The sequence below is a fragment of the Oryctolagus cuniculus genome, chromosome 4 (genome assembly GCF_051225735.1).
Source record: "Oryctolagus cuniculus isolate XC-2025 breed Fujian yellow rabbit chromosome 4, ASM5122573v1, whole genome shotgun sequence".
NCBI classification, from domain to species: Eukaryota; Metazoa; Chordata; class Mammalia; order Lagomorpha; family Leporidae; genus Oryctolagus; species Oryctolagus cuniculus.
Genome location: NC_142870.1, coordinates 43,976,752 through 43,998,493, shown reverse-complemented (window position 1 = coordinate 43,998,493; position 21,742 = coordinate 43,976,752). Strand labels below are relative to the sequence as shown.

Sequence of the window (21,742 nt, the reverse complement as noted above, 5' to 3'; positions counted from 1 at the left end):
AGAGTTAGACAGTGAGAGAGAGACAGAGAGAAAGGTCTTCCCTCCATTGGCTCACCCCCAAAATGGCCACTACAGCCGGAACTATGCAGATCCGAAGCCAGGAGCTAGGTGCCTCCTCCTGGTCTCCGACACAGGTGCAGGCACTCAAGCAATTGAGCCATTCTCCACTGCCTTCCTGGGCCATAGCAGAGAGCTGGACCTGAAGAGGAGCAACCAGGACTAGAACTTGGGGCCCATATGGGATGCCGGTGCTGCAAGTGGAGGATTAACCAAGTGAGCCATGGCACTGGCCCCAGAGTTCTCATTTCATATTGCTTCTTTGAGCTCAGGTGGAAGGGAAGTGAGATGTATTTCCATTCGTTGATAAAATTACCAAATAGACAAACCTTACCTTAAGGAATTTCCAATGGTCTTTTCATTCAACATATTTAATGCATTTCTACTTCTTGGTATTTTCTTAATTTGAGAGTAAAAGATATAGTTCTAATATGGATATGTGAATTTAATTCAGTTCAGTATGTTTTAAATCTTAGAGGGAATAACTGCAGTATTCCAAGAGTATAATCTGTTCAGAACATATCACCAGTTTAACAGGATCTTGGCTATAGTTTCATCATACACCAATTGTACTCTGCATTAAAATATATTTCTTAACCTTCTTAAGGGTTCATGTTCTGGGTACCCTACACCTGTGTAACAATCCAGATTGATAGAAACAATGATTCATAGTTTTGAATTTTGGACTTCAACAATGCACTGACTCTAATCATAGTATGGCTACTCTTCAGCAGGAAACTCAATTTCCAACATTTTTTAGCATGAAAAAGTATCTTCTTGTCAATTTGATTTATTTGTTAGAAACCAACATGGATACATATCAGTTATATTTGAGATTATGAACAGTGTCTGAAAGATAAGTCATGTATTCCTTCATTTTTCAGTTTGATCAGCTTATAGAATTAATTGCATAATTACGTTTATTTTGGTTTTGGTTGCTGGATTTCCTGATTCTTCCTTCTGGAATAGGAATATGAAAACTACAGAAAATAGCCATTATTTGGGAGAATAATCTAATTCTAGATCTGTGCATAGAATGCTATATTCCGGTCTGCATGAGTAGACGTATTGTCTATAAGAGATGTTCAATAGCTATGGTTTGCTTAAATACCGTGCAAACTAGAACAATACTGGGAAACTTGCTGACTGCTTTAATCTTTTCTTTATACATTCCCACAATTTCTGGCTTTCAAAACATCAAGAGAGACCAGTACCCTTAAAGTTCAGAAAACAAACAAAAAAAAGTAGAATTGGAAAATTTTAAAAAATCGTGTTTTCTGAAACTTTTCAGTATAAAGGTATATACTGTCATATATTAGCATTATTCCTGAGTTTCTGTAACAAAAAGGTCTCTCGTGTTCTAAAACCACTATGTATTTAGTAATTAAGTAATTAGTAATTAAGGACAGTAAGACAGGTCACTATTCTTCAGTAAATTGTATTAAGATTTTCAGGTGTGCCTCCCTTGATTTAAAAAATGCCACAGAATATTTTGACCAAAATAAAAATTGCCATATGAAAACACAAAGTTTGTTGATGTAGGAAGCATGGTTGTTGTGTTTGTGCTTAGTTGTAGAGCTGCACAGAGTGGAAGTTCTGGGTATCAGTTTTGAAAAGGAAGAAAACACCTCAATGAATGTTGCTTCCAATGTCAGCATTTTCTTTCAGACATCCTGATTCTGATCTTTGATGCAGTGTCAAATTTCCTAACCTGTATTGACTAGTTTCTTTTCCTGAGAAAAAATGAATTAAAAATAAAATAAAATGTTATTTAATAAAATAAAACAGATACAAAATCTTGTCTTGTATTTACAGATAAATTTTAATGGAATATTTCATGGTCTAACACAAATATCAGACCCAATGACACTAATTCTTGTACAGCCTTTGGCTTACCCTGTATAACAAAATCTGTTATTTAAAGTAGACTATAAAATACCTTATGGTAAGTGAACTTTCAGAGACACAAAGAAAATCCTCCATAAATTTAAAAGCTTATCTCAAATTCTTACTGGCATAAGCTTAGATTGGATATGTTATTACTTTCATTATCTTAGGTAGTTGAAATATGGATTAGAGTGCGAAATTTGTAAAAAAAATACATTTTGGTATTTTTGCTTCTGTTCCTAGCCAGCATTAAGAAAAACACATAAGTGAATGTAAAGTTACTTTTACAACGTTTTGAAATTTTGGCAATGTCAAACAAATTTCTGTAAATCAGTAACACCTTTTTTTACCCTTAGTCAGCATATTACAAGGTTCATGTATTTCAAGAAGAAATGATCAAAAGTTGTACAGATAAAATAACACTTATTCTATGACTTCTTAAATTTAAAAACTTGCTTTTCAAAGTTTATGAGGAAAATGGACATCACTGAAGAAACCTGAAATGATAATGTATGGATTTGGAAAGAGGTGTTTAAAATCATGTATTTGGAAGAAAGGAATATATTTTGTAGCATCTTTTATAATCTGTCACTGGGAAAAAAAAAGTTCCAACTTTCAATGTCTGTTTTGAAGCCTACAGAAATGTACTAAATGAATAGACAATTCAGTAATGTCCAACAGATAACTAAAATTCAAATTTTATTTTTCCATATTTATCAGACAAATTATTCTGACAAGACTTTACTGAAAAATGAAGTGCAAATGGGAACCCTGTAAGAATGTTCATAAGAGTTGTACATGACATATTTTAAGCGCCACTAAGTACACATTGAATACTTTGTAAGTATATAGGCATATCAACATGCAAGTGTCATGTACCTAATATTACAATATGCATTTTGTTTCTTGAAAATGTTAATGACAAGAGTAGATTCAATAATTGTGTTTATTTTTCTGTGCAATTTGCTTAATGTTGGTGGATCTTTACAGCACAGAATTTTTCTTTTATGCTGTCATAAATATACCCTTCCAAAAGTTTTGAGTATAATGTCATAGAAATAGAACATTTTATTTTTGAAGCTACATTATCGGGAACACCTGCATTTCTGGGTAACATTTACAGAGATAAGTCTTTAAATTCTTTTTAACATGGCAGACTTGTTCCAATGTTGGTTATGTTGAAATATTTATGATAAAAATGGAGCTTTCTTGAGGGAATATTTTTTGGTTGAATGAAAAACTAAACAACCAATTCACAAATATTGATGTGAACAGAATGTGAAGAAATAGGTCGGTAACCCCAAATTCATAAATCCTTGAGTTACCACCGAACTGCATCATTGAATCTACAATAAGTACAGCAGGTACAGTTAAATGAATTTGTAAAAAGATTAAAATTTTATACACTTATAAGGAGAAATATTACTAGCTTTGAAAAATGTCTAGGTTATTTTCCTTTCTATTCATGAGATTTCACTCAATACATTAGAAACACGGAGAAAAGCAAAGAGGAGAAAGATATAACAATTCTGTTTACATTTCATATTTTAACCAATTAGTGTGATCACTGCTTTCAACCATCCATATTTTATTGCGTATGACTTTCACTACCAGCAAATATAAAGACAAAGTGTCTAGCAGTATCATGTACAAGGAAAAGATTCTAAAGAAAGTATTTGAGGTTTGACAGTACTGTGTGTAAGTGTAATGTTGCATTTCATGCTGCACTTAAAAGTCCGTGTAGGAATCACTGTTGCTTTGACCCTGGATGTGGGAAAAGTGCTTAAGTGCTGAGCCCTGGTAGGTTTTCCTTTTGCACCTGCAATCTTCAAATTTCTTTTAACTTTTCTTCTTTTGAAATACACAGTATATTTCAGAGGGGGAAAATAGTGTTATTTTTTTCTTTACATTTTTTTCACATGTGGGCCCATTCTCTCCAAAATAATCACACATTTCATATATATACATATATATATGAAAAAGATGGTAACAATTATCGCAATTATTTGAACATAACTACAGAACATAGAAACATTTTACTTTAACTTTAAGCATATTTTATAGATATACCATCATAATTTGAAATATTCATGTATCCTTTTTTTCCCTAGGGGAAAATACGGTCCTAGAATGTTACTTTCCTTTAAGATAATTAAGTCACATCATGGAAATACTCATATTATGCCTGTGCAGGCAAAATAAAGTGGCCATGTGTGGCAATACTTTGCATTATTCAGGGATTATTTGTTATTAATATTTTTTCACATATAGCTAATGATTCTTGGGAAAATAAAATCATATATATGAATTTATTTAAAATGTTATTAATTTATAAGAAATTGGTATATTTTAAAGATAAAGAAAAATGTCAGATTGGATTGCAAAGTGTTGCCATTGAAATTATTTAAACACAATTCTATTACAGTGAAATATTAAAGAGGCATGAAAGGAATTATCCTTATCAGGTAATTATATTTTGCCTATAGGAAAAATTAATGATAGAGAAGGAAAACAAATGAAGATCCATACACCATAGTATATACTACAAGAAGTTGGCTTTTGAGATTTCCCAGGGGGTGGGGAGTGCACTGTTATGACAGTCTCAAATGAATGCTTCCTGGGATATCATGTAAGTAGTTACTTCCTCTATTTATACTGAAGTATCATAGCCCATGTTAAAAGTGAGAGGTAGAAGAATTATTTTAAGTATGCATGGCAGAGAACTTACCAGCTATATCCGAAACTATTGCATTCAATATTAATAATCTCAGTACACAAAAATGCTGATGATTTTAGAACCCATTTTATATATTGTCCCCTTTAACTCTATTATTTTGCTACGTTCAATCCATTGCCTTTGGAAGGGTATAAATACAAAGGGCATGTTTGGGGCAGAAGGGAGTGATAGAAAAGAAAAAAATGGAAAAACAAGAAAGAAAAATTCCCATTACGATAAGTGACTTTAGTTACCAAATGTACTTTACGTTCTTCAATTGAATAAATTTGTATTTGTAATAAAACTACTTCAGTATACTAAAACACATGCGTTTCAAAGAAAGCTTAAGAATTTCAAATTCAACTACATGTGAATCAAAGTTTGAAACTAATTTTTTTCTGAGCAATATCTAAACCAAATAATTTCATAGTGTCATGTTAATGTTTAAGAAAAGCTTGTAGAGTTAGTTCTATTTTTAATTAATGCTTTAGTTTATGAGAGTTGAAGATCAGAAACCTCTTGGATCTTGTTGAACAATTCTTTAAAAATCCCTTTGCCTGAAGTGCCCAGCAATAGAATTGCAGATATTGCACTGAGTATATTTCAATATTGCCAGTGTATATTTCAAAACAAATTCTATTATCTACACTAAAATTTCCTCTTTCCCAATATTCAAAATGCATATTATAATTACATGGGTTTCCAACATCCATACACAGCAAGTACAAGATACTTACATGTACATACACTGTAGTTACCTATATTTTGCATAGTTTTTAGTGTGTACTTTGTGCCACTTAATCAAAAGCATTACTGGTCAATAATTCTTGTTAGGTGTTTCTTTTATTTCAGCTGTGATTACTGGTTAATTTTTTTGTTTTGGTTTTGTAAATTCATCACAGATTACCAGTTGCAAAGGGAAATAATATTGGGCATTTTTAGAAGGCTCTAAGTAGTTCACAATATCATGGGAAAGTTGCATTAAGACAGGAGGTTTTATGTTTTCTCCACAATTAAAAAATGCAAGGTGACATTTCATATTTGTTACTTATTAAATTATCCTTATGTCTAAAGTCAAAGTAAAAGCATTGTAAATGTTCCCCTTGGTAACACTTTGCAATAAGTGGCACTAAATTACACGATAACTGCTATGTTACATGGAAGAGCCATCACTGTCAAACAGCTGCTGTACATGTGCCGATATGGAATCTCAATGCTGTTACAATCATGAGTACATAATTACAAGTGAGCCTGTCCTTTAATTGAGATATTTATATTTTTACAGGAAAATAAAAATAAATGAGGTGTTAGTTTCTTTGTCATGTTTAGGAAAGTTAGCTTCTTTCTCTATTTGATATTTTAGCTGTGGAGTTTCAATGAAACATTAAGTGTCTTGAATCACTATGAGATCATCCAGTTTCTAGATTATACTTGAACATCAGGTTCATTAAACTGCTTCTTGGATTCTCTGATAAAAGAAAACAAGTTGAAATCTCTCTCTATTTTTCTCTCTCTCTGTCTTCTCTGTGTCTTTTTCTCTCTTATAAACATACACATACACACACACACACAAACACTCACACACACCATCAATACTATGCTCATGGTTTATATCTTTACTCTTGCACTCACAAACTTTGCCTTTTCTCCCTAATTTTTAGCATCATTCTATCTTGGACACGCAAAAATGGCAAAAGGAAAAGGATGGTGTACAGATTTCTTTCTTTTTTTTTTTTGATGGAGGAAAATCAACTTACACTGTAAACAGTACACTGGCAGAGAATATAGTTACTTTTGGTAAGAATAACACTCCGTATTCTACTAGGGCTACATGTGTGTGTACACTCCATCTACTATGTTCCGTAGCTCCTATGCTCACTTATCAGAGACAGAAATTGTCTCCGTGTGCATACAAGTGTGCACATTTCAGACTTACCAATTGACATGGTTCCCATTTATAAACATCCTCTGTTTTGTTTCAATTTATTGTAATAAATATGATCAGAATTATTCTAGCTCATTAATTTGGTGACAATCAAATAATTTTCGAGATAAGAATATATATTTCCATTGCTAATTATTTTTCCAGTCACATAAAATGATATCCAATTCTAGTTGAACTATACTTAACTGGCAAATGTGTAATTAGAGCCCATAATTTTTAATATACCAGTGATTTTAATAAAAGTTAATGCGATTTTGTAGTACTCTGAAGGGTTAAAAGAGTTAAAATCCTGGAAATGCAATCGATTTGGAATTTTTAATTTTACAGTGATTTAAATAATGATTGAGTTATTTAAGCAACAATTTAACGGCTGGAGCCAAGTAGAATATAGACAAAATGAGGAGAGATGTAAATACAGTGTCAATGAAGAGTAGCAATTCTGTAAGTGCATCCTGAAATTAGGCTTTAAATAGTAATTGATGATGCAGTTTATACAACTTACTTCTGTAATAAGAACCTTCCCTTTTGTACTAACAGGATGAATTTTGCTTTGTGGAGTCTTTCTAAAGAGTATGCATTGAAAGTTATGAACAGTTTATAAACCTATTCTAGTTTCAATGTGTCTAGTAGCACCTACCTGATTCTCTCAAACTACCATACTATATTAACATATTATTGCGTTTTCCACAGATGGTATGGAGTGAACTGTAAAACAAGCATGCAATCACATCAATGCAGACTTATTTCCTTAAAATGCCATACTGTATATGATTTATTATGTTAACACTCAACCACATCATATTATTTATGTTCTGTATATTCTGAAAAAAGTGCTGCTCGACTGACATCGTCCTTTTTCTTTTGTAAGAAATGAACAAGATAAATGCTTCAACAATCAAAAGAAAAGAAACAATTTATAAACTCTAACATTGTCCTTAAAAGATTTATACTTTTCTGATAAATAATCTAAGATACGGCACCTTGTCTTTCATTGGATATTAATACATGATGTTGTACTCAACCATTCTCAGTCCCCCAAAATAAATTCCAAGATACTGTTTTTAAGACCCTAGGCCATCATGCTGTCAGACATCATAAGTATAACTACCATATTGTCATATTAGTTTTCTTCTTAAAGGTGCAATACTTGTAAATGGGAAAATAATTTTTTATCTAACTGGATTTTTATTCTTTAGCATATAATAAATTTAATGAGAACTAATCTAGCAATATTGTATTTTACTAGAACAAATGATAAGACTTTAGATTGACTCTGTGTCATATTTAAGAATACAGTATTTCTTAATGGTTAAATACATCAAAATTTTAAAATAATCCAGAGAAAGAGACTTTCACCTTGGAGTTAAAAGCATGGCAGAAATTCTCTATCACTCACTGTTTCATAAGTTTGTACCTCACAAAATGCATAGACAGTAATTTAATATAAAGAATTAGTTCATTTATACAGAAAACATATCTTAAACACTTCTTTTTGGCAAACCAAAATAGGTAAGCAGCTCTGGAACTGCCAAATTAAAATTTGTAAATTTTTAGCAAACTAAGAGTTTATTTTTGTTATTATTCAACTGTGGTTGTAATTTAAAACCTGAGGCTGTGCACTGGTTGTTAGCTTAAAATTACCTTTCCTTAGAACATTGTGCTTCCATTGTATAACAAATAAAAATTAACAGGAACTAGAAAAATTTGTTGTTGAACAGTGCTAGGACATACAGACAAAAATACTAATACATGTTATCTACTTATAATATTGGTTTAAGTAATATCTAAAGGGATATAATGGAAGTTAGAAAATGCTTACTTATGACTGAAGTACCTACAGCCAAAAAAGTTAAATATGTATCAAATAATGTTTAATTGGATTTATTATATGCACTATATACAGATACTAAAATGTCTCAAAATTGTGCCCTATGGATACTTTAGTTTTGTTTAGGCAAGTGAGTTACTATGGAGCAAATAAATTATAGAATCAAATCAGAGAATGAATGAAATCTTTGTGATTCCCAAAGCAGTAAAGTATTTGGAACAATTTATTGGTAAATGAAGCTACAACCTAATGGTTGGATCTATAGAATTATATACGATATCATGTCATGATTGCAGTCCATACACATGGCTCCTGTATCAAATACTAATTTTTTTAAATAGCAAATTGATACAGTTTACCAGTATAATCTCAAACATTACAGAAACTACACTACAGTATTTTCAGTTTGTGTTTTCTAGGGCATTTGTTTCCAAAACATGTTGTCTTTGAAGATAAACATGTAGAAAACATTGCTTGTAAACCTCTAGTCTGCGATTAAACTTAAGCACATTAGGTATTCACCTAATCCTGTTACCTGTGAAAGCTTTGCAATGGCAAACTGAGAAAGTCTATGGCTAAAAGGAAACAAAACTCGGGGAAGAAAAACTTCTGCATACATTTTTTTCAAGGAATAAAAACAACTCAATATCATGGTCCAAGGAGATGATTAACATTGTTAAGGCTGTATATTCAAGCACTGTATGTTAAATGAGCAATGGTGTGAAATTTAGGCAGTAAGAAATGTCCTGCATTATGAATGGTACAGTAATTAAAGGATGATGCTTTCAATAGCTGATTGTTGGTGGAACACTGGCTACTGAGAACAGTACAGCATGGAAGTTAATAAAGGTAGCAGAAGATGGTAGCAATGAATTCTGAAAGATGAGAGCCAGTTTTCTCCAGCAGCCAGCCTGGGCAGGAAAACTCAGAATCTTGGCCTGCATTTAAATGAAATACTCTTTTTTCTCTTCAGCATTGACTTGGCTGCCTTCAGCATTGATAATGGCTGTGTCAGCATCCGGGGCGTCTTCAGCTCCTTTAGCTTCATTTGTTAAATAGGTTCCTGTGGATATAGGAAGAAAGATATGTGAGATCTGAGATGCTGCTAAAACAGCTAGCATTAAAGCCATATTAACTTAGGAAGGAATGTTTGTTACATTTCATCTTTGCTGTAAAATATTCTGAGATATAATAAAGCACACAATTTACCCTGCTAAGCTTGTACACTGTTTTCCTGTGTATACATTGATGATGAACCTATGGCCAGGTGGGCTACAGGCAGAAACCAAACAAGAATGGGCAATGTGGCATTTTAACTTCTTGAAAGATGGATAAACAAGAGCCTGGCCTCTATAGCAATTAGAATCGTTTGCTAATATATGGATGATGATGATTTCAAATGTGTGACTATTCATTTTAGTAATCATTTATTTATTGTCCTTTCATTTAAAAAAATTTCAAATCATACAAAAAACTATAAAGAAGAGTTTAATGAATACACACTGACAGAACCATTTTTATATTTGCCATATTTGTTTCATATATAAATATTATATATAAATTATATATATGCATACATGCTATTTTTCAAATAGGGTGCATATATTAATGTCACATGGTGTGGAATTCATGAAAAAGATAATAGAATGAGGACAGGAGTGTTTATTATGCTCTAAAAGTTAAAATTCAATAAAGAAAACCTTTAAAAACATGTTTATACTAAACAAATTGGCATGCACATATTTCCTTTTTATTACATATGCAGATTAACATCTACTTATGACAGAAAATGTGTGGTTGTGTCTCTGTTTCTGACTTATATCACTTAGCATAAGGAGCTCCAAGTCACCTATCTTGTTGCAAATGTCAGGATTTCATTTTTTTGTGTTTGTAGCTGAGTCATATTCCACAGCACTATTTAACATTCTTTCATTTTCTCTCTCTCTGCACATACACATACAGAAAAAAATATGCACACTCCCATATTTCTGGATTATGCTAATCTTTAAAATTTTTTTTGCCCAAATTAAGCATACTCTCAGTAAATAACCTACCTTTATGTCTCGCCAGATATCGACCAAGCAGAAATATTGAACACAGTGTGACAAATACAACCACAGCCACTATTCCTCCTATAAGAGCATGGTCGGGGCCAGCCTGGCCAGCCAGAGCATTGGGATCTGAGAAAGAGTGGAAAATATTTGTCTGGTTAGTGTCATATTTAGTCATAAAATATGTATCTGCACCAGAATGGACTATTTGGTAAATTAGCACATTTCTATTAAAATAAACTGCATTAATGTAAATTACCACTAATCATCCAGCCAACAAATACTTATTGTGTGTCTATTATTTACAATATACCTGTGGACTTAACATTTGACATATCACTCACAGTCACCACTGAGCTTACATTTTAAGGAAAGGCTTGATAAACAAACTTATCTGATTTTTGCAGCTATGTCTCTTTTCTCCCTCCTCAAATCCATCGAAAATGGTTATAATATACATGTATATAAAAATAAATATATAAATATCACAAACCTTTCTAGATCACTCTTTTATAGAAAGATTTCTATTATTTATTTGAAAGGCAGAATGACAGAGACAGACAGAAATCTTCACCTACTGGTTCACTCCCCAAATGGCTGCATCAGCCAGGGCTGTGCCAGACCAAAACAAGGATTCTAGAACTGCATCTGGGTCTCCCACATGTGTGGTGGGGACCCAAACACTTGGACCATCTTCCCCTGCCTTCCCAGGAGCATTAGCAGGGAGCTGCATAAAAAGCAGAGTGCCTGACTAGAGCCCACACTGATTCAGGACGCTGGCATTCGAGGACAAATCACTGGAACCCAATGCCCTTTATTATTTTTAATATCATTTTAAAAATAAAACAATGAAATTATATCATTGGAAAGGATGAGTTGGAAGATGCAACTTGAGAATTGTCATTAGATAAATATGATTCAAAGCTATAAACTCTCCAAAAGTTCATCATAGAGAAAAGAAGAGGTATGACAACTCAGCACCAGGGAGCTCCTATATTTAATATTGGGAAGTTTCTGCAGCAAGACACACTGAGGTGTGAACAATGAGGTAGGAGGAGACCTTGTAGGGGCCACTGAGGTTGTACAAAGGGAAGACTGTGATGTAGGAGACAAGGGTTGTTTTTACCACTCTGTTCATTGTTGCTGATAGGACAGGGAAGATGAATAGTCAGCACTGGGAATTAAGTGTCTATCGAGGTTGTGGTTCTAGCAAATGCAAGTAGGAAAATGTAATTAATAATGTTCTTTCACATTGTGCCTTTAGTAAGATATAGAAAAGAGATGAGCCCAGTAAAAGGTACATGTTTCCAAGCATAAATGATCAAAAGGAAGCCTAAACATTTAGGTACTCAAAATTTTCTACTTACAGAAGTCACATAAGAGGGATAAAAGTGACTGAAACTTTCAGCAACAAAATCCACTATGGCTCAGCCACATGACAAAGATCTGATTGAGTGTACTGCTACTTTCCCAATTCCACCATCGCAAATAACTGCATGATAGCTGCTAATAATTTGAAAGAGGAATTTTTTTTTGTCCTGACTGTCGAGGAACAACTCACTACTTTATTCATTTTAGTATTTTTTTGTTCTACTTAATACTATTGGTTGAACTCTTTAATTAACACACAATTAATCTTAGGTGTTTAAATTTAACTGAAAAGTGATCCCTGTTAAATATAAGAGTGGGAAAAAGAGAGAGAAGAGATGTACAGTTCGGCACATGCTCACTCATTCTTACCCCTAATGGTAGAGCTAGAACGATTTCAATTCAGTCCCATCAAGGTGGCATGTACCAATGGCATCTCACTAGTCAAAGTGATCAGTTTCAGTTCATAATCATCATAATGATAGGATTAAGAGTCAAAGGGATCACATAAACAAAACTAGTGTCTGCTAATGCTAACTGATAAAATTAAAAAGGAGAGAACGATCCAACATGGGAAGTGGGATACACAGAAGACTCATAGAATGGCAGATTTCCTAAACAGCACTCTGGCCTCAGAATCAGCCCTTGAGGCACTCAGATCTGGCTGAAGAGCCAGTGAGAGTATTTTAGGCATGGAAAGCCAAGACACTCTGGCAAAAAAACAAAAACAAAAACAAAAAAATGACCTAAATGAAAGATCTCTGTAAGTGAGATCCCAGCAGAAATAATGGGCCATCAAAGAAGGATGTACCTTTCTCTGAAGGGAGGAGAGAACTTCCACTTTGACTATGACCTTGTCTAAATATGATCAGAGTTGGCAAACTCCAGAGGCTTCCATAGCCTTGGCAACTCATGACAAGAGCCTCAGGTGACTATTGATGCCATAAATAAGAGTGTCAATTGTTAAATCAACAACAGGAGTCACTGTGCACTTACGCCACATGTAGGATCCCTGTCCTTAATGTAATGTAGAATGTGAATTAACGGTATAAATAGTACTCAAACAGTACTCTGCACTTTGTGTTTCTCTGTGGGTGCAAACTTTTGAAATCTTTACTTAATATATGCTAAATTGATCTTCTGTATATAAAGATAATTGAAAATGAATCTTGATGTGAATGGGATGGGAGAGGGAGTGGGAGATGGGATGGTTGTGGGTGGAGGGAGGTTATGGGGGGGAAAAGCCGCTAGAATCCAAAAGTTGTACTTTGGAAATTTATATGTAACAAATAAAAGTTTAAAAAAACGAAAAAGAGGAATTTACACAGGTAGTAAATACAGAAATAAATAATGCTTGTCAACAATGTCATCCAAAACTTTAAGTGTGTTGTAAGAACATGAACCTGGGGCCAGTGCCATGGTGTTGTAGGTTAATCCTCTGCCTGTGGTGCTGGCATCCCATATGGGCGATTCTAGTCCTGGCTGTTCCTCTGCCAATCCAGCTCTCTGCTATGGCTTGGGAAAGCAGTAGAAGATGGTCCAAGTCCTTGGGCCCCTGAACCCACATGGGAGAGCAGGAGGCGGCACCTGGCTCCTGGCTTCAGAACAGCACAGTTCTGGCTGTTGCAGCCATTTGGGGAGTGAACCAATGGAAGGAAGACCTTTCTCGCTGTCTCTCCTTCTCACTGTCTGTAACTCTACCTCTCAAAGTAATAAATAAAATCTTAAAAAAAAAATAACATGAACCTAACAAGTACAGGAGGAGTCGACTATTTCTTTTTAACAGAATTGTTGTGTCAATGAATCATGGGTCCAATCAGATAAAGCAAAGAGTCTCTGATTCCCCAAACAACCAGCAAACTGTTAAACCTAGAGGAAGCAAACAGTGGACTACAAAATCTCTATAGACCTGATGTAAGTCTTATTTCCTGACAGCTACTTGAAGTGCAGTCATGGAGTATGCCTGACAAGGCCGAGGCCCTGAAGGTAGAATTGGGGAAGGCACAGGTGATTGAAAACAGGAGCCTCTAGTTTCTTGTTGGAACAGCATCTATTGCCAAGGCAAGAGGGACATTTTAACACCTGTCTGGCATGTTTTCATAATTGGTATGGATCAGTGACTACTCTGTGTTGCGCATTCTTCTTTTATTTCCAAATGGGAGAATGTTTGCTTCTCAGGTCTGTGCCCTGTGTATTGTGCATGAGGTAGGGGAGGCATAAATAACTTTTCTTTGAGTTATTTGTCTCTGGATTAACATATCCAAATACAATTATGATGTGTACCCCGGGGGATCTTAGACTTTGAATTGAGAACATTGGATTGATGGGATTTAGGTTGTCTCTTCGGATAGGGTTTGGTAGTATTTTGTGTAAGAGAAAAGATGAAATCATATTTGGTGACCTAAATGGTATACTGAAGCAGAGAATTCCAGCTGATACATATACTTCCTTCGCTTTCAGTGTAGAAAGTTAAATGTTTTCCAACTTCCTTACAGTCGGATGAAACTATGTGGTTTTTGTTCTAGACAATAGAATCAAGGTTCAGGCAATCAAAACTTTCCACAGGTAACCTTCTGTTGTGATCCTGAGAAATAAAAGTTGAAGATGGAAGACTCACAGGAATAAGTAAAGGTATTGGTCACTGGTTCTGTCCTTGCAAGAAAATTGTGGAAATAAGTTTAAGTTTCCTCTTGGGATGCCCACATCCCATATTGGAGTGCCCAATTTCACAGCTGACTGCTCAATTTCTGTTCCAGCTTCCTGTAATATATGCTCTGGAAGACAGCAGGTATGGCTCAAGTACGTGGGTCCTTGTCAACCATCTGTGTGACCTGGATAGAATTCAGGGCTCATGGCTTTGCTCAGGCCCAGTCTTGGCTGTTTTGGGCATTTAGGGAGTGAGCCAGGAGATGGAAGATCTCTTTCCATTTCCCCCTCTCTGTCTTTCTCTCTCACCCTACCATCCTTTCCAAAATAAAATGAAAATGAAAAAAAATGCATTGAAACAATTAGAAAAGTATTTTCAAACACTAAGCATTGACATTGTAATCTATTACAGCAGCTAATTTTAATCTATACTATATATATGTCTTGTTTCCCTTTAATTTTCTAGCTTAGTTTAATCCTCAAAAGAATGCTGAAAAAATAAACCTGTCTAATTTCTGAAATCCCTTTTCTTATTCTTTGGTCAGACCTTGGAATCAGTTTAAAATCCCACCTTTTGTTTGCACAATCATAAATCACATCCATTCCATTTGCTGAATAGCTTTTAGAACTGAGCACTCTTTGGGGAAGCTTACAAACCACTCTTGTTCATCCATCTCTGTGTCTGTCTCATTTCTTGAAGGTAAATTCTGAGACATGGTATTGGTAGACCAAATGACATAAATATTTTTGTAAGTACTTTTGATAAATATTGTCAAATTCCATTGAAGAATGACTGAACAAATTCACTTCCATTGACCATGTGTGAGGCATTCTTTTCCTCCATAGGGTAGTAACATGAAACATTATTTATTTATGTAGTGCTAAATTATGTGGGAAAGTGACATTCCTTTTTAAATATTTTGAGTTTATTACATTGCAAGTTAGCATAATGATATCTAAATATTTTTGGCCATACTAATTCATTATTTTTGAAGTGTCTGTCAGTGTAGTTTGCTCAGTTTTCCACTAAAATTTTCTATTTTAATGATCTCCTTCATAAAAATACCAATATTTTAAATAATTTCTCATACTTTGTTCCTTTGTGTGTTTTAAAATGTTATTTATATTTGTTTATTTACTTTAAATGCAGAGAGAGAGGGAAAGGAGGGACAGGCAGAAAGATACATTTCACCTGCTGTTTCACTCCCCAAATGGCTTCAACAGCCAGAACTGGCTTAGGCTGAAGCCAGGAGCCTGAAACTCCATCTAGGGCTCCCACTTGGGTGGCAGTGGTCCAGGTACTCTGGCCATTTTTCAGTGCTCTCCCAGAAAAATTAGCAAGGAGCTGGACAGGAAACAAAACACCCAAGACTTGAAGGATATGAAATGTCTGGGTGCAAGAACAGCTTAAAACTTTGTGCTATAGCACAGGCCCCTGTTTCTGATCTTTCCTGCCATAGATACATCCTGCAATTTCATGCTGCAAATCTGACTTTTGTGTTACAGCACCTGGCTTTGAGGATCATGATGGGAACACTTGCTCCATTGTAAGTTAGTGTACCTATAGATCTTTATTGTTGTCTAATGCTCTTATTATTATAGTTTAATAGAGTCAAGATGTATTTTAATTTATGATTTGAGGTTAAATATAAACTCAAAGATACTATTATCAAAATAGAACTTTAATTCTTTTCAATCAATTGTTCCCTTCACGTCATCTTTCATCAATAAATTTATGTAACTTACCAAAAATGTTTACATGTTTTATGTGTCTACATACTATGATTTGCATGTGCCATTATGCAATACTGCATTAGTATTGTAGTTTAAACTCATTTAAACTCATTTTAATGTTCAGCAGAAGTATCCAATCATGTTCAGAAAAATTTTCAAAAGAGTAAAAAATATAGCAGGTTATTTATTAGAATTGCGTCAATGTATAGAGAGACTGTTTTTAAAAAAGATTATTCATTTGAAAGGATCAGTCATAGAGTGAGAGAGAAAGATCTTCCTTCCTGTAGTTCACTCACCAAATGGCCTCAGCTTAAGCCAGAAACCTGGAACTCCATCAGGATCTTCCATGTAGGTGTAAGGTCCCAAGTACTGTGACACTTTCTGTTGCTTTTCCAAGTGCATTATCTGGGTGCTAGATCAGAAGTGGAGCAGCCAAGTCGTGGACCAGCACTCCAGTATGGGACACCAGTCTAGCAAGTAACTGCCACTAGATTTTGCTTTATACAGGACATTATCCAAAACCATAGCATAGTTCTTTTTTTTTAAGATTTATTTATTTTATTTGAAAGGCAGAGGCAGAGAGAGAGAGAGAGAGGTCTTCCTTCTGCTGGTTCACTCCCTAGATGGCCACAATGGCCGAAGCTACACTGATGTGAAGCTTCTTCCAGGTTTCCTATGTGAGTGCACGGCCCAAGGACTTTGGGCATCTTCTACTGCTTTCACAGGCCATAGCAGAGAGCTAGATTAGAAATGAAGCAGCCTGAACTTGAACTAGTGCCCACATAGGATGCAGTTAAGGCAGGCGGCAGCTTTAACCATTATGCCACACTGCCATACCCTGCATGGTTCTTTAATTATTGAAATCTTCATTGTCATGTAAGGAAATTATATAGTTTTCTGAAACTTGACCACATATTTTCACTAATGTTATTTTCTGTTCTTAAATAAATGGGGTATTGAAAATATTTAAATATTGTTTCAAAAATATTTTATTATTACTTTTTCATAATATTATTCAGTCTATTCTTTATTTCCTTCCTTTTTTTCTTTTTGTGTTTTAATTTTCTAAAATGCATGTCTAATGTTTGTCAAAGTTAGAGTTGTCAAGGTATTCTTTCATTTCTTGACCACCAAACATTTAATATTCCTAATAATTTAAAGAGTATTTCAGTTGTTATTTTAATGTCTTTCAATACTACATTATCTTACTTTTATGAATCAGCATTCTATGAACAATAATGACAATATCATCTTAGTTGGATGATCCTAGAATTGCATCCATAATTAAGCAGACTAGCCTAAATCCTCCTTTGGCTAGTAGTTAGTCTTTTTTCTCAAAGCAATATCCAGAATCATCTCTCCTAATTCCTACTTTTCTAAAATTTGATAGCAAAGATATTCATCCCTTGATGACATGGAACACACATCCTGTCTTAAGGCAGATAATTTTCAGGCTCGCACTGTGGCATAGTGGATAAAGCCACTGCCTGTAGTGCTGGCATCCCATATGGGTGCCGGTTCAAGTCCCGGCTGCTCCACTTTCAAATCAGCTCTCTGCTATGGCCTGGGAAAGCAGTAGAAGATGACCCAAGTCCTTGGGCCCCGGCACCTGTGTGGAAGACCTGTACAAAGCTCCTGCCTCCTGGCTTTGGATCCGCACAGCTCTAATCTTTTGCAGCCAATTGGGGAGTGAACCAGCAGGTGGAAGATCTCTCTCTCTCTCTCTCTCTCTGCCTCTCCTTCTCTCTCTGTTTAACTTTGAATTTCAAAATAAATAAATAAATATATTTTAAATAAAGGAAGATAATTTCATAAAAAAACTTAATTAATACTTAAATATTAATGCATTATTTTATGTCGTGGATAGGCATTCAACTGGATGAAGAATCTCTGGTTTTAGTGTTTTGTTTGTTTTTTTTTTTTTTTTTTTTACTTAATAGTTCAGAATAAATCCTCAGAGTCTCTATTTGTTTTGCCACTCCATTTCCATTTTCGTTCCTGTCCAGAACAAATTTGAACTCATTCAGGAGCTTGTTTTTCATTCTTTTCTAAGTGACTTGCCTTTCTTTTTCTTCCTGAACTACTAGAAAATCCTTTGTTCCTCCATTTTGTTTTGTTATTTTACCCACATATATTTTGCCGTTTGTCTCTGATCATAGTTTTGCATCTTCTGTGAACTTATTTTTTTAATTAAAATCAGATTAGTTCACTAGTTTTTAGTTTATGAAGTCAGTTTTTTACTTTTGATGAAACAGTAATCTATTCCCCCCCTCCCTGGAAACTAATCATGTACCAATGGGAGCGCTTTTTATTATGTTGAGTATATTTTATTCCCTCTTTCCTACTTTTTTAATCATTTTACTAATTTGCTTTCTAGCTAGTAATATTTGCAAAGTTTGTGAGTTGTTTAAGTGATTTCATTTTTGATTATAGATTTGCTCTTAACTCTTCCAAAAGGATTTTATTACAGATTATGAACTTGGTTTGATTTAAGTATACACTCTATTTGAATTCCACTCTGGTAGTGACATAACAGATGTTTTAAACACATATAATTGAGAGGAGAAAATGGTATTTTTCATTCATTACAGATTGAGTTTTTAAAATTCCATTTATAGATCCTTGCACTTTCTTCCCATATTGTCAATCTAATTGTTGAGATGTTTGTTTTGGTGTTGGGGTTTATTCCTGCTTATTGCTAACATTGCAAGCCAAATCAACTGCAGAAACTGTTTTTGTAACAGAAAGACGCATTGCCCGGCGTGTCTCTGCAACTAGTGAATGGACTGGAGAAAAAGTCTTGGGATTTACATTAGCATGGATGAGAGATTGATGATTGAGTGATCTATACTCTTCTTATTTATTTATCTATTGGCGTATACTCTTCATTCTCACAATAGAATCTCAGAGCCCCAAGTTTTTTCTAGATATTAAGACAACCTGAGATGCTGAAAGTTGTTTTAGATCACAGTTATCACATTATTTCAGATACACTGGTAGATATATTAATAGGATGTTTGGGGAAAGGAATCTATAATATATTTGTTGATCTTTATTCATTCTTCTAGCCTATGAAGGAAACACTTCAACTTTGTCTTTATTTCATCAACAAAATAAATCAGGATACTGCATCAGGGTTTTTAAGATTTTTAAAGATAATACGGATAGATGAGTATAAAATGCTTCCTTACATGACAATGGTAAATATATTTTCTAAAAATGTAGGCTTCCATAGCCTTGGCAGCTCATGACAAGAGCACTGGGTGATTACTGACATCATAAATAAGAGTTTCAATTGTTCAATCAACAATGGGAGTCACTATGCACCTACTCCCCATGTAGGATCTCTGTCCTTAATGTGTTGTACTATGCAAATTAACGGTAAAACAACTACTCAAACAGTACTCTATACTTTGTGTATCTGTGTGGGTGCAAACTGTTGAAATCTTTACCTAGTATATACTAAGTTGATCTTCTGTATATAAAGAGAATTGAAAATGAATCTTGAGGGGCCGGCGCCGTGGCTCACTTGGCTAATCCTCCGCCTGCGGCGCCAGAATCCCATATGGGCACCAGGTTCTAGTCCCGGCTGCTCCTCTTCCAGTCCAGCTCTCTGCTGTGGCCTGGGAGGGCAGTGGAGGATGGCCCAAGTGCTTGGGCCCTGCACCCGCATGGGAGACCAGGAGGAAGCACCTGGCTCCTGGCTTCGGATCGGCGTAGCTCCAGCCGTAGCGGCCATTTGGGGGGTGAGCCAACGGAAAGAAGACTTTTCTCTCTGTCTCTTCCTCTCACTGTCTGTAACTCTACCTGTCAAATATAAATGAATCTTAATGAAGAATGGGATGGGAGAGGGTGTGGGAGATGGGATGGTTGTGGGTGGGAGGGAGGTTATAGGGGGAAAAATTGTTATAATCCAAAAGTTGTACTTTGAAAATTTATATTTATTAAATAAAAGTTGAAAAAATATATAGCATTATTGTCTATGCTTTTTATTCTATTTCAGTAACTGCTAGAACAAAATTCTTTTATTTCTAAGAAGCTAAAACAAGGGAGATTGAGGGTCAGCTAAGTATCATCTGAACAAAGCAGGGATAATACATAATTTAAATGTCTAAATCTCAGTGGGAATCTCTCATACATCCTTTCTCCCACTCATCTTCTATTGTCATTGCAATAAAATGATGAAGTGGAACCTTCTGAAGTTTCCTAACAGACAGCTGAGTCTGCATTATAATTCAGATAAATATAGCATATATCTTTAAAGATCATTATTATTCTCAAGGGTTGCCCATAACTTGCTGGAGTGAGCCTGTTAACACTGAGGTGAGTAAGTCCTGCAGATCTGGCAATATATTAACAATTTCTCTTACTTAACAGTGTGTAAAACGTAAACACTGTAAAATTTAAACTTTCCAAGCTTAACAACTCTCAGGGGTATTTGTTTACAATAAAGGACTACAAATAATATATATAGGTAGTAGTATCTGACAAGTAGTAAAACGGAAAATAGTATTAGGGTATACAGAACAAGGTATATAACAATCTTGGACAGAGAGTTTTTGACCCAGTGGTTAGGACACTGGGATATACACATCCCATATCTGAGTGTCTGATTCAAGATCTGGCTCCACTTGGAATCCAGCTTCCTGCTAATATAGACCCTGAGAAGCAGCGCATGAGGGCTTAATAAATTGCCCTGCTACTCATAGGCAAGATCCACATTGGGCCTTGGGCTCCTGGCTTTGACCTGGCCAGAACCCCAGATGTTGCGCCATTTGGGGAGTGAACCAGCAGATAGCTGATGAAATATCTCTCTCCCTCCATCCCTCTTCTTCCCTTCCTTTGAAGTAAAAGCAAATATAAATATTAAAACCTCAGAGCAAGTTTAAAAATCATCTTAATATGAATTACATAATACGATCTCTTAAATCACTGCTGAGAATTTCTAGCAAGTTTCTTGTATGTCATGATTTTGTCTTTAAAATAAGAACAAACTGTAGCATAAAGTATCTCTTATCTTCTTAGATCAGAACATTCATAAAATATAATCCTACATAATTTTCACTCAAGTATTAGAATTATTTAAAAAATTTTTCCAGGACCAACGTTGTACATAGTAGGTAAAGCCAATGGTTGCAACACCAGCATCCCATATGGGTATCAGTTTGAGTCCTGCTGCTCCACGTCCAATCCAGCTCCCTGCTAACAGTCTGGAAAAGTACTCGAGGATATTCCAAGTAATTCAGTCCCTGGCACCCATGGGGAAGACCAAGAGGAAGCTCCTGGTCTCCTGACTTTGGCCTGTCCCAACCCTGGCTATTGCTGCCAACTGGAGACTGAATCAGTGGATGGGTAATCTCTATCTCCTCCTCCCCATAAGTCTGACTTTCAAATGAATAAATAAATCTTTAAAATTTTTTCTATTATTACATATGATTTTCAATTTTAGACAAAATAGTAGGAATTAAAATATTTTAAATTTATATTTTATAAAAGAATAATGGTTGTTA

General features: G+C 34.8%; 1 protein-coding gene across 4 annotated transcripts in view; it reads right to left on the bottom strand.

Moving 5' to 3' along the window:
- Positions 1–1,860: 1,860 nt before the first annotated feature.
- Positions 1,861–21,742, bottom strand: part of CADM2 (cell adhesion molecule 2) — a 1,135,583-nt gene continuing 1,115,701 nt past the window's right edge. For all 4 annotated transcript variants that reach the window (XM_070071934.2, XM_051859415.3, XM_089330678.1 and 1 more), the window contains 2 exons: positions 10,488–10,613; positions 1,861–9,496 (listed from right to left, as the gene is read on the bottom strand). In XM_070071934.2, coding sequence (XP_069928035.1) covers positions 9,378–9,496; positions 10,488–10,613 — 245 coding nt within the window. In that variant the 3' untranslated portion in view covers positions 1,861–9,377. The remainder of the gene's footprint in view (positions 9,497–10,487; positions 10,614–21,742) is intronic.